Consider the following 13583-nt stretch of genomic DNA (forward strand, 5'->3'; position numbering starts at 1 on the left):
AATAAACAAAATAAAGACCACTCCTTATATGGAGTTATGAGAGACTAAAAAAATAAAAAATATTCTGGAGAACCGTGTACCTTTACCATAAATTATATGTTTAACGACATTCCAGTGTAGACTAATGGAATCTATCACCGTTGTGAGGTATAGATAAGGCAATTCCAATCCGAGGGACATTTTGTCACAACGGTGATAGATTCTATTAGCCTAGTGGGCAAGAAACTGTGAACATGATGTAAGGACAAGCTACCCAATATTAAAATTCGTCTGTTTAAATTCAATTCCAATTAAATACAAGTTAAAAAAGATATTTTTATATATTTACCTTGAAAACTGGCGGAGATAGCGGACTTTTTGTAACACTCAAGTCCGACATGGTCGCAGTTAAGAAACAGATTCTCCGTCGTTTCAGATACCTTCTATTTCGTCAATTGAAAGGAGACTCCGAGTGTGTGGTTTTCTCGCCTCAACACCTTTCCGTCATGTCTCAAAACTGTTAAAACTACTGACGTATTAAAATATTTACTTGACACGACAAATGCCACATACTTACGCACTATCTTGCCTTTCGGCTAACGATGGTTTTACTATTTCGTAGGCTACGACTGCTTGGAAAATATGGGCCCAGGGTAGTAGAACGAAAATTTAAAATGAAAGGGGCCGCATTTCCGTTGACAAATATAACATTTGGTAGTAAATACATTAATTGTGTATTATATAAAGAAACTTATGAATGAACTGATTTTTTTTATTTTGTAATATAATATATATACTAAAGAAAAGAAACGTGAATAACCATTTATAGTGCGTCCCAATCGCATATTTTTCATATGTAATTTACTACAGGTTATAGATTTCCGAGCCGATTGATTTGTAAATTGCACACACTACTTGTATTTCTTTGTTATTTCCAAAACACTTTTTCTTGTCTTCTTACATGAAACCAAACTGAAATTATCTACAAAAAAATCTAAACATTTCAATAGAATGATATTTAAAATCAATTAGTTTGAATCTCGTTAGTCGTTTTGTTTTATTAAACTTATCACCGGCCTCGTTGGTGTCGTAGTTGAGACAGCGCAGATAGATGAGGTTTGTGCCCAGGACAGCGTGCTTGAACCTTAATTGGATACAAGCACGAAAATAAGTTAAAATGAAAAATGAATAAATTAAACTTATCAATGTCTTATTAACATTTTAGGCCGAATTTGACAGTCTATTTATATATATATATATATATATATATATGCGTTTCTTTTATTGTTTAGTATATTATAGTATACCCCGACATGAACCAGGTCGGTTCCCAGATGGTGTGGTATTTACACGTTATTACTAACAGACTACGTCACATAATATTTAGTTGCTAGGATACATTTTGACGTTAATAGTTAATGTAGGACGTCCATGGAATAAATCAATACCAATTAAATATGTGAAGTTACAGAAAACAAAATACCTACATTACAGTGTGGCCAGGAATGTTGCAGATAATAGCTACAACAGAAACAACAGCAGCAGCAGCAGCAGCAACAACGGCGACAGCAGCAGCAGCAATTTAGTATGGTTCAAAGTTCAAACACGTTTTACGCGAGCGATTATTTTAGAACTTATGATTTCAATTGCTGCATCCTAACCGCACAAGGTAGTAGCCCAGTGGTAATAAAGCGCTCGCTTGATGCGCGGTCGGTCTGGGGTCGATCCCCGTTGGTGAGCCCATTGGGCTATTTCTCGTCACAGCCAGTGCACCACGACTGGTATATCAAAGGCCGTGGTATGTGCTATCCTGTCTCTGGGATGGTGCATATAAAAGATTCCTTGCTACTAGTGGAAAAATGTAGCGGGTCTATGACTGTCTCAAAATGACCACATGTTTGACATCCAATAGCCAATGATTAATAAATCAATGTGCTCTAGTGGTGTCGTTAAACAAAACAAACTTCTTCTCAAAGGCTCATATAGACTGGGTGTGGCGCATGTGTGCGGTCCGACGGTTGCATCTGCGGCATATGTTTTGCACATATATATAATACAAAGGAAAGAAAATGTTTTATTTAACGACGCACTCGTCACATTTTATTTACGGTTATATGGCGTCGGACCACACTTCATGGGCTACGCTTTTCGATTAGTAGCAAGGGATCTTTTATATGCACCATCCCATAGACAGGATAGCATAATTCACGGCCTTTGATATACCAGTCGTGGTGCACTGGCTGGAACGAGAAATAGTCCAATGGGTCCACCGACGGGGATTGAATGTAATTTGACCGCGCATCAAGCGAGCGGTTTACCACAAAGCTACGTCCCGTCACGTGCACGTGTTTCTGTCCTGCCCGTGCATGTGTTTCTGTCCTGCCCGTGCACGTGTTTCTGTCCTGCCCGTGCACGTGTTTCTGTCCTGCCCGTGCACGTGTTTCTGTCCTGCCCGTGCATGTGTTTCTGTCCTGAATAATGACGGTCTCGTCGTCAGGACATCTCAGACAAGAGCTTTTTCCATCTAGCCAGGGCACCTTCATGTATATTAAATCAATTAAAATGTGGAGTTTTAAGGAAGTTTTATTAAAGACAAAAATTCTCATTATTATTTTATCACAAGTATATAATTATTATGTGCATACACATTTTTACCACAGTTATATGCCATTCTTGTAAATACACATTTTTACCACAGTTATATGCCATTCTTGTAAATACGAAGTCTGTCCTGAAAGAAAAATTCTAAAAGCTCTTGATAAAGCAGTACATCTACAGTATAAAAACGAATACCCACATACATGTACTATATATATATATATATATATATATATATATATATAACATTGAAACGAAAAAGCTACACAGCAAAAAAAACGAATATAACAAGTGCATAAAGCTGGATGATGATAATACAAGAATTAAAACCATAACCGTAAGTTGATGTTAATCATTTAAACTCATAGCTGTAAACGGTCGCCAGTTACAGTTCTATCTTGTATTCGGCAGCCACCAAAGGCAGCATCAAATGATGGCCTCATTACACAGGTGGCTGCTCAATACAGGTCAGTCTGTACGCCATCTGTGTAAGATCATTTTGGAAAAAAGGGTAGCATTATAACAGCATGGATATTGGAAGATGACAGCAACTGGAGATGGGGAAGGAAGGCAATGTTTTATTTAACGACCCACTCAACACATTTTATTTATGATTATATGGTTAAGGACCACACAGATATTGAGATAGGAAACCCGCTGTCGCCACTTTGTGGGCTACACTTTTCAAAAAGCAGCAAAGGATCTTTTATATGCAGACAGGATAGTACATACCACAGTGTCAGATATATGGTTAAGGACCACATGCTTGAGCTACTCTTTTCGATTAGCAGCAAGGAATCTTTTATATGCACCATCCCACAGACGGGATAGTACATACCACAGCCTTTGTTACACCAGTTGTGGATCACTGGCTGAAAGGACATAATTAATAGCCTAATGGGACCACCGACGGGAATCGATTTTAGACCAACCACATATCAAGCGAATGCTTTACCACTGGGCTACGTCCCACCCCTGGTGACAGCTATGTGTTAATTTAATTTTTAATGGGGGGGGGGGGGGGGGGGGGGCAATAAATTATCTTCAGTTAAGTCAATGACATGGCAATATAAACTAACTATGCTTGTCTTGTCCAAATGTCCATCTAGCTTTCTTACCATCAGAGTACTCAGGATTAAAGTGACCATGCAATACCCCTAACAATTCCGACACATATAATAGTGATTGAAAAACCATAACCATAAGGTGGGATAGGATAACATATTAACATGCCTATATCCAATTAAAGTTCAAGCACGTCTCTTCCGGGCATAATGTCTGACTTCGCCAGTGACTGGGTCTGGGACAGACGGTGGGTGGGGTAGAGTTGGAAATGGGCAGAACATCATAACCAAATGTTGCTGATTATATACTTAGTATACTAATGAAGGGACATAACTCTAGCAATAATCTCATGCTATAACCAATATATATATTCATGTATATATATATATATATATATATATTCCTAAAAGCAATAATAGAATAAAAACATTAATAGAAAGGAATTCCACTGATATATTAAAACAATAATGTCTATAGACTAAAAGCATTAATAGAAAGGAATGCCATTAATATATTAAAACAATAATGTCTATAGACTAAAAGCATTAATAGAAAGGAATGCCATTAATATATTAAAACAATAATGTCTATAGACTAAAAGCATTAATAGAAAGGAATGCCATTAATATATTAAAACAATAATGTCTATAGACTAAAAGCATTAATAGAAAGGAATGCCATTAATATATTAAAACAATAATGTCTATAGAATAAAAACATTAATAGAAAGGAATTCCACTGATATATTAAAACAATAATGTCTATAGACTAAAAGCATTAATAGAAAGGAATGCCATTAATATATTAAAACAATAATGTCTATAGAATAAAAACATTAATAGAAAGGAATTCCACTGATATATTAAAACAATAATGTCTATAGACTAAAAGCATTAATAGAAAGGAATGCCATTAATATATTAAAACAATAATGTCTATAGACTAAAAGCATTAATAGAAAGGAATGCCATTAATATATTAAAACAATAATGTCTATAGACTAAAAGCATTAATAGAAAGGAATGCCATTAATATATTAAAACAATAATGTCTATAGACTAAAAGCATTAATAGAAAGGAATGCCATTAATATATTAAAACAATAATGTCTATAGACTAAAAGCATTAATAGAAAGGAATTCCATTGATATATTAAAACAATAATGTCTATAGACTAAAAGCATTAATAGAAAGGAATGCCATTAATATATTAAAACAATAATGTCTATAGACTAAAAGCATTAATAGAAAGGAATGCCATTAATATATTAAAACAATAATGTCTATAGACTAAAAGCATTAATAGAAAGGAATGCCATTAATATATTAAAACAATAATGTCTATAGACTAAAAGCATTAATAGAAAGGAATGCCATTAATATATTAAAACAATAATGTCTATAGACTAAAAGCATTAATAGAAAGGAATGCCATTAATATATTAAAACAATAATGTCTATAGACTAAAAGATTTAATAGAAAGGAATTCCATTAATATATTAAAACAATAATGTCTATAGACTAAAAGCATTAATAGAAAGGAATTCCATTAATATATTAAAATAATAATGTCTATATAATAGTTATCAAAGTGACAAAGTGTTCAAGAGTATACGAGTACAGAACAAAAAGAGTCATGGAAATGTTTTTGTAAATCACACATAGGCAAGATCAAGATTTCGAGAAAACAGATCACTATACAAAATATATACTAGTATTTGAGAAAAATATGTATGTTACAATATTATAAATGTACATGTATATGCATTAATAGAAAGGAATTGTTTGATTATTAAAAAATACATCATAGTATTAGGTCTGTGTGACCAGAAATGATTAAATCCTCTCCAATAATCTTTTTGTGCAGATAAACATAAATGCTAATTATTAGTACACTAAACATTTAAAGAAGGTTTTTTTAACACCATTAGAGCACATGATTTATTAATCATCGGCTATTGGATGTATTTGAACATATAGTCTTAAAGAGGAAACCCGCTACATTTTTCCATTAGTAGCAAGGGATCTTTTATATGCACCATCCCACAGACAGGATAGCACATACCACGGCCTTTGATATACCAGTTGTGGTGCACTGGCAGGGATGAGAAAATAAACATTTAAATGTCAATTAACTCGACCTCACTAGCTTGCCAGTATTTGAATACCATATTTGAGTGTCATATCATCGATTAGTGCCTGAATCTACAACACTAAGGAACTGATCTAGAATTGAAAAAGTAGAAGTGACTTCTCTTTCCAAAAGAAAGGAGAGTGTTTTAAATAAACATGGGCAAAGTGAACATTTATTGGTACGTTTTAAAGCATTTCGTTATGTTCGATGTTCATTTTGAAAGACTCTGAATTACACACGCGGCTCTCACACCATTGATACATTTACCTTAGTTTGACACACAATAGTCGATGATTAATAAATCAATGTACTCTAGTGGTGTTGTTAAACCAAACAAACTAACTTTTTTTGACACCCAATAGCCAATATGTTTTTTGTGCTAGGGTGTTATTAAGCATCAATTCATTCATTTATATACTGAGCCCAAACTGTAATGTTTCATTATCAAATAGTAATATTTTAAATAATAAAATGTAAAGAAAATTGAATACTTCAATGTGACAGTATTAAGTAACTAATACTTATGTGTCGTTATGTAAAAATGAAAGTAATTTTAATATGTATTTTTCTGGCATTACTGAAATAAAAGTTAAAGTTTGTTTTGTTTAACGACCTCTTTAATTTTTAACAAAAAGCCACAAAAAAAGGTACCATTTCATCAGTATGATCAGAGCCTGTAAATTATATTCTGTAATAATCCAAGTATGCATAACAGCTATTTTAATTACATATACATACAAAATATACATATACAGCAAAACTCCTCAAGACCAGACCTCAGCCATTCTCTCAAAACCGGGACATTTGAGTGTGGGTGGGTGTGGGTGAATTTTGGCATGATTCCATCAGAGAACTGTTCAATCACGCCTGTCGTGGGCACAAACTCTGACTTCGCCAGAGAGGTCTGTCCATGACAGGGAGGACAGGACATTTTTTCACAGTCCGTTTTTAAATGTCAATATAGAAGAGAACCGCTCTAAATCCTACACCCCTTAAAACTAGACCTTTTACTTGGTTCTACAGTTATTTGGTTTAGAGGGGTTTCACTGCAGTCAAATGTCATTATTTCGATGTTGAAGAATCAAGTCAAAAAGCACAAGACATCGATGGATGGAAATAATCCTACATAAGTACATGTAGTGGTGAAAATTATGCCACGAGGCAAATCCTACATGTATGTCTTGAAATTTCATCAGCTCATAAGACAAGAGGTTGAGATGAAAATGTTTGTTTTGTTTAACGACACCACTAGAGCACTTTGATTAATTAATCATCATGTCAAACATTTGATAATTCTGACACGTAGTCATTGGAGGAAACCCACTGCATTTTTCTTAATGCAGAAAGGGATCTTTTACATGCACTTTCCCAGTCAGGAAAGCACATGCCATGGCTGTTGACCAGTTGTGATGGACTGGTTGGAATGAGAAAACAAAATCAGTTCAATGGATCCACCGAGGTGGTTCGATCCTGCGAAGCAAACACCTCAAGTGAGCACTCAACAGACTGAGCTAAATCCTGCCCCAGGTAGAGATGAGGACGTTTGACTGGACAAATTCTATATATATTACATGTATTGTAATAACTCTTTTGTGAAAAATAAATAGTATATACTGATCATGTGTGACAGATAGAATTATAAAATGTTAGCTATCAATGAATGCAAATAAAATGTAAAATTCATTCACATTAATTACAACAAAAAAAAGAGTAAAATATATATAATGCAAAATTGTGCAACACTTAGTGGTATTACTTATTTGTGCGCATTTTATTATGTTAATAACACAATAAGAAATAACAGTCAATCCAAATACTTAAAGTTATGCATATATTTTAAAATAATTTCACAGTATTCATATATTGTATTTCAAAATTTTGGAGCTTGCCACCTTAAATTATGAATTCTAAACAGACAATTATGTGTACTAAAAATTTATGTTTAACTCAAAGAAAAATGGTATAAATATTAGCATATTTATATGCAATGTGTGTGGGTATTTTGGTTGGGTTTTTGTTTTTTTAAATTTCTTTTATGATTAAAATAATGCTATATTCTACATGGATTCTTTAGATCTTGTAAAAAGAACAAAGCAACATTTATTTCAGTTGAAATACATTGATTTCAATAATTTTTCAATTTACCAACACAAAATACTCACAAAATTACATGTATACCTACATACATAAACTGCAGTAATTCAATATTTGACTTTTTAGAAGTTCAAAATGCGTATGTTAATGTTATATATAAAAAACAAGACATCTTTTAAAAAAATTTTTTACCCCAAAACTATATCTCATAACCTACTACACAGGCTACATGTATGTGTATGTTAGCAACATCATAAACAATGATAGGAACGAACAATAACATACACAGACCAACAATCGTATTTACCTGTAGTTATTTATGTGACCAAGGTAATCTATTATGCTGTTGGCAACATGGAGAAATGCACCAAACGTACAGGTAGAAAAGCACTGAAATGTTGATGGCACTTTGTTTTTCTCACCAGTTAATAACAAGTCGTAACAACAAACATTTAGAACAACAACAAAAATACTTTAAAAATACAATATCTTATAAATAAAAAGCACTTATATAACAAATGCTCTGATCAAAGGTTTTTTTGGTACACTAGTTTCCAAAAAATATTGTTCCTAACAACGAATATTGTGCTTTTTTCTTTCTTTTTTATATGTTACAGTGAAACTTGTCTAACTTTATCCGATTTAGACAGGATCCAGAGTTTGCAAGGTCGCGTTTCAGAGTTTTCAAAATTCGGGACCATGAAACTTCTCCAGTTTTGACGGGATTCCAGTTAGTTCAGGGTCCAGTTTAGACAGGTTTCACTGTATAATGAAACCCATTCTCAAGTAACCGTAAACGATTAAGCCCACAGGTGTTTTACACTTTGTACCCTTGCACTAATATTTTGTCAAACCTGTTCTCCATATTTGGTATATTAAAGGTTGCAGTATGTACTGTCCTGCCAATGTTAAAGTGAACATAAAAGATCCTTGCTGCTTTTTCAGCATGAGTAGTCTGTATTCTTTCGTAACCAAGTGTCAAGATATCCACATACACAATGCATGTTAGTCATCTTACAGTGCGATTAGTTGTACCGACTTGTCGCATGCGATGGAATTGTACTGTGAGAACACCTAAATCGGAATGATTTTAGTCATATGACAAGTCGTGTTGGAATCGTACTAACTAGAACATGTTCTATTTCTAACAACAAAATCGTAAGCTCTCAGCCAATCAAATCACATCAAAGTTTAACCGTTCAGTTTTGTCACCTCTGGGTTTTTCGGTTTGCTTATAAACATGTCCAAATGTCCAGATTTCATGGGTCCATAAAACCTATTATTGTCCAGATGTGGTCAGTGATTGTTTTGTTACATAATGCCATCAGTAAATTGTCTGCATTCATGTTTTCTTTATTTCAGGGAAAATTTGTATGCACATACATTTCCCACAAAATATTTTTTAAACTGACGAGCTTTGTTGACATCATGGAATCTTATCACATAACGTCTTCCCACAAAAACACAATTCGAGTCGCTACGACAAATTACATGCGACAAGTTAGTGCGACAAATTGCATAATGAGAACGCCGCTTTAGAGATGTAGTTTAAAATGTGCTGAGGTGTCTTTCATTTCCATAATATTTTACCAGCAAAACAAGTTCATTTGCCAAATTTACAAAATTCAATAACAAAATGACTTTTTGCTTGGCACTCAAAACTGTTTCTATTTATAGTTCAAGTGTTGACAGGCACTTTGCTTTAATAACCACATGCAGACGGACCAGTGCCTACAAACTAGTGCCATAAACAACAATTAAAAAAATAGGCATTATCTAAAGCTATGTTCACATATACATGGATACATATGTGGATACAAATACAGTAGAATCTCATTGGGTCGAAGTCGAGAGGGTCGAATACACTGCCACACTCGAACCAAAAACAACATCCCAAGTTACACGGTGTTGACCGAATGGTTAGGTCGAACTGCCCGATGGGTCAAACACTTTCTCAAGCACTGACAGGGTTCGAGCCAACGGGATTCAACTGCATGCCAAAAAACATTGACCGTGCATGTCTGGATAAGTATATGGATGCAGTATACGGACACCAACATGATTATTTTGACTGCCCCATGTAGCGACTGAAACAGTATCATCACCAGAAGTAGACAAAACTAAAAAGAGTTCCCGCCAATATAACGTGCATCTGAGTAAGTTATTGTGTTTGGACAGACGTACTGCCATACATGTATTGCATTCATAATCATACATATGTGAACACTACGTCCGATTACTGGATCCCATTTCTGTTCGCCGCATGATCAGATCCGTATCCATGTTTAATGTGAAAACAGCTTAAGGGATGTGAGAGGGGCTGGAACAAAAAAGCTTACTGTGACTGGGGGTCCAGGGGCCGCTCAATGGCCCCTGAAGGAAAATTGTTATTTGCAACCACTGGAACTGCCAAAAATTGTATTCATTGTTAACAAATCTAAACTGGTTATAACTTATAATATAAGGCACACATCATAAACTTGTGGTCAACAGTACTGAACATCATGAGTTTTTTTCTTTTTTAGATGAAATGAAAAAGCGCATTTATGCATTTCCGCATAGCTCTCACATCCCTGCAACTTTATAATGGTAATAAGATGTGATAAAAGATATTTTTTTTAACGGTCTGCTTTACGTAGACCATGTGACAGTCTTATGCTATTACAATAATGATGACGACTGCTAGACAGAATCCAAACACGACCACCACATGAACTCCCAGCAGAAACATCTTCAAGTTACTATTCTGAAACGATAAAAGATAAAAAGTTAAACAAAAACACATAACAAGAAAACAAAAACCCCCAACAAAACACAAACGCCAACATATTAGAGCCAGAACATATAATGCTATTGCCCTTCCGATATTTTAGGCCTTTAAGGGTGAATTTGAATATTACTTTACACATTGGATGCATTAAAAAGTTTGTTTTGTTTAACGACACCACTAAAGCACAATGATTTATTTATCAGCTATTGGATGTAATAGTCTTAGAGAGCAAACCTGCTACATTTTTCCAATAGCAGCAAGGGATCTTTTATATGCACCATCCCACAGACAGGATAGCACATACCACAGCCTTTAATAAACCAGGCTGGAACAAAAAATAGCCTAATGTGCCCACTGATAGGGATCGATCCCAAAGAGATGGCACATCAAGCGAGCGCTTTACCACTGGGCTACGTCCCGCCCTCTGTCACAAACAAGTGGATCAAGCACTTTACCACCGGGCTACGTCCCGCCCTCTGTCACAAACAAGTGGATCAAGCACTTTACCACCGGGCTACGTCCCGCCCTCTGTCACAAACAAGTGGATCAAGCACTTTACCACCGGGTTACGTCCCGCCCTCCGTCACAAACAAGTGGATCAAGCACTTTACCACCGGGCTACATCCCGCCCTATGTCACAAACAAGTGGATCAAGCACTTTACCACCGGGCTACGTCCCGCCCTCCGTCACAAACAAGTGGATCAAGCACTTTACCACCGGGCTACGTCCCGCCCTCCGTCACAAACAAGTGGATCAAGCACTTTACCACCGGGCTACGTCCCGCCCTATGTCACAAACAAGTGGATCAAGCACTTTACCACCGGGCTACGTCCCGCCCTCCGTCACAAACAAGTGGATCAAGCACTTTACCACCGGGCTACGTCCCGCCCTATGTCACAAACAAGAGGATCAAGCACTTTACCACAGGGCTACGTCCCGCCCTCTGTCACAAACAAGTGGATCAAGCACTTTACCACCGGGCTACGTCCCGCCCTCTGTCACAAACAAGTGGATCAAGCACTTTACCACCGGGCTACGTCCCGCCCTCTGTCACAAACAGGTCGATCAAGCACTTTACCACCGGGCTACGTCCCGCCCTATGTCACAAACAGGTCGATCAAGCACTTTACCACCGGGCTACGTCCCGCCCTATGTCACAAACAGGTCGATCAAGCACTTTACCACCGGGCTACGTCCCGCCCTATGTCACAAACAGGTCGATCAAGCACTTTACCACCGGGCTACGTCCCGCCATCTGTCACAAACAAGTCGATCAAGCACTTTACCACCGGGCTACGTCCCGCGCTATGTCACAAACAGGTCGATCAAGCACTTTACCACCGGGCTACGTCCCGCCCTATGTCACAAACAAGTCGATCAAGCACTTTACCACCGGGCTACGTCCCGCCCTATGTCACAAACAAGTGGATCAAGCACTTTACCACCGGGCTACGTCCCTCCCTCTGTCACAAACAAGTGGATCAAGCACTTTACCACCGGGCTACGTCCCGCCCTCCATCACAAACAAGTCGATCAAGCACTTACCACCGGGCTACGTCCCGCCCTCTGTCGTAAACAAGTGGATCAAGCACTTTTCCACTGGGCTACGTACTGCCTCAGTACAATCAGTAAGTCAATTGTTTTCCACCCTTCCATAAATCCGTGCCTATATCTTTCCTATTAAGCATAAATAAACTTCAGTGCATATGAACAAAGTTTAGTAGACCCTTGAAATTTTTTAAAAATAACTGTTTTCTTCCACCACCCACCTAAGCCCACAGTTGAATATTTCTCTCCTGTCAAATAACAATTAACATCAGTTACCCACCTAAGCCCACAGTTGAATATTTCTTTCCTGTCAAATAACAATTAACATCAGTTACCCACCTAAGCCCACAGTTGAATATTTCTTTCCTGTCAAATAACAATTAACATCAGTTACCCACCTAAGCCCACAGTTGAATATTTCTCGCTTGTCAAATAACAATTAACATCAGTTACCCACCTAAGCCCACAGTTGAATATTTCTCGCTTGTCAAATAACAATTAACATCAGTTACCCACCTAAGCCCACAGTTGAATATTTCTCGCTTGTCAAATAACAATTAACATCAGTTACCCACCTAAGCCCACAGTTGAATATTTCTCGCTTGTCAAATAACAATTAACATCAGTTACCCACCTAAGCCCACAGTTGAATATTTCTTGCTTGTCACATAACAATTAACATCAGTTACCTGTTCTACCACCTGCTGAGTTGTTCGAACCTGTACATCTCCACTTTGTTGCAATTCATACTCGTCACTGCCTGTAAATACAACATAAAAGATACCATTCTTAATTCTGCACATGATCGGACACTGTACCTGTTGAAATAATAAACCGTTTAACTCTCGTTCTCTTCATGCAATGTTACAACTGTTATTTGTTACGACTGACTGATTTTAAGCAATAAATACAAGACGACTTTTCCCAGTCTCAGTTCTATCTTAATTGACACTTGTAATTTCCACTAGCACCACCAATTTTTCACTGAATGTTAAAAGTGTTATTTAAATTTGAAAAACTTAATAAATATTTAAAATTCCAAATCTCTCTCTATTAGTTTGTGAACTCTTCCTCAGAGATTTATAGTACCAAGTTTCAGAACTATTCCATTAAAATTCTAGCACTTTTAAATTTTTAATAACAAAAATATTATTTTTATATATTTATGTAAAACCACAGTGTAAGGAGCTGTGGGTGAAAAGTATAATACAATACATAAAATCAAGGTAATTATATTTTAAAACTTTGTATAGAAGTCAAAGTGTTTTTAAAACTTTACAATTAATTCTGGATGGAATTTAAATGATTCCAAAACATTTCTGTTGCCAAATATATAATTTCTCGTCAGCTTGAGATGATTACACTCCACCAAAATGTGTCGCACAGTCAGTGT

At 36.1% G+C, this 13583-nt stretch overlaps 1 protein-coding gene across 3 annotated transcripts in view; it reads right to left on the bottom strand.

Annotated features, from left to right (window-relative positions):
- Window positions 1-10276: 10276 nt before the first annotated feature.
- Window positions 10277-13583, bottom strand: part of LOC121375008 (putative ferric-chelate reductase 1) — a 61007-nt gene continuing 57700 nt past the window's right edge. For all 3 annotated transcript variants that reach the window (XM_041502199.1, XM_041502200.1, XM_041502201.1), the window contains exons 12-13: window positions 12880-12950; window positions 10277-10617 (exon numbers count right to left, since the gene is read on the bottom strand). In XM_041502199.1, the coding sequence (XP_041358133.1) occupies window positions 10525-10617; window positions 12880-12950 (164 nt within the window). In that variant the 3' untranslated portion in view covers window positions 10277-10524. The remainder of the gene's footprint in view (window positions 10618-12879; window positions 12951-13583) is intronic.

Source organism: Gigantopelta aegis, chromosome 6, assembly GCF_016097555.1.
Source record: "Gigantopelta aegis isolate Gae_Host chromosome 6, Gae_host_genome, whole genome shotgun sequence".
NCBI classification, from domain to species: Eukaryota; Metazoa; Mollusca; class Gastropoda; order Neomphalida; family Peltospiridae; genus Gigantopelta; species Gigantopelta aegis.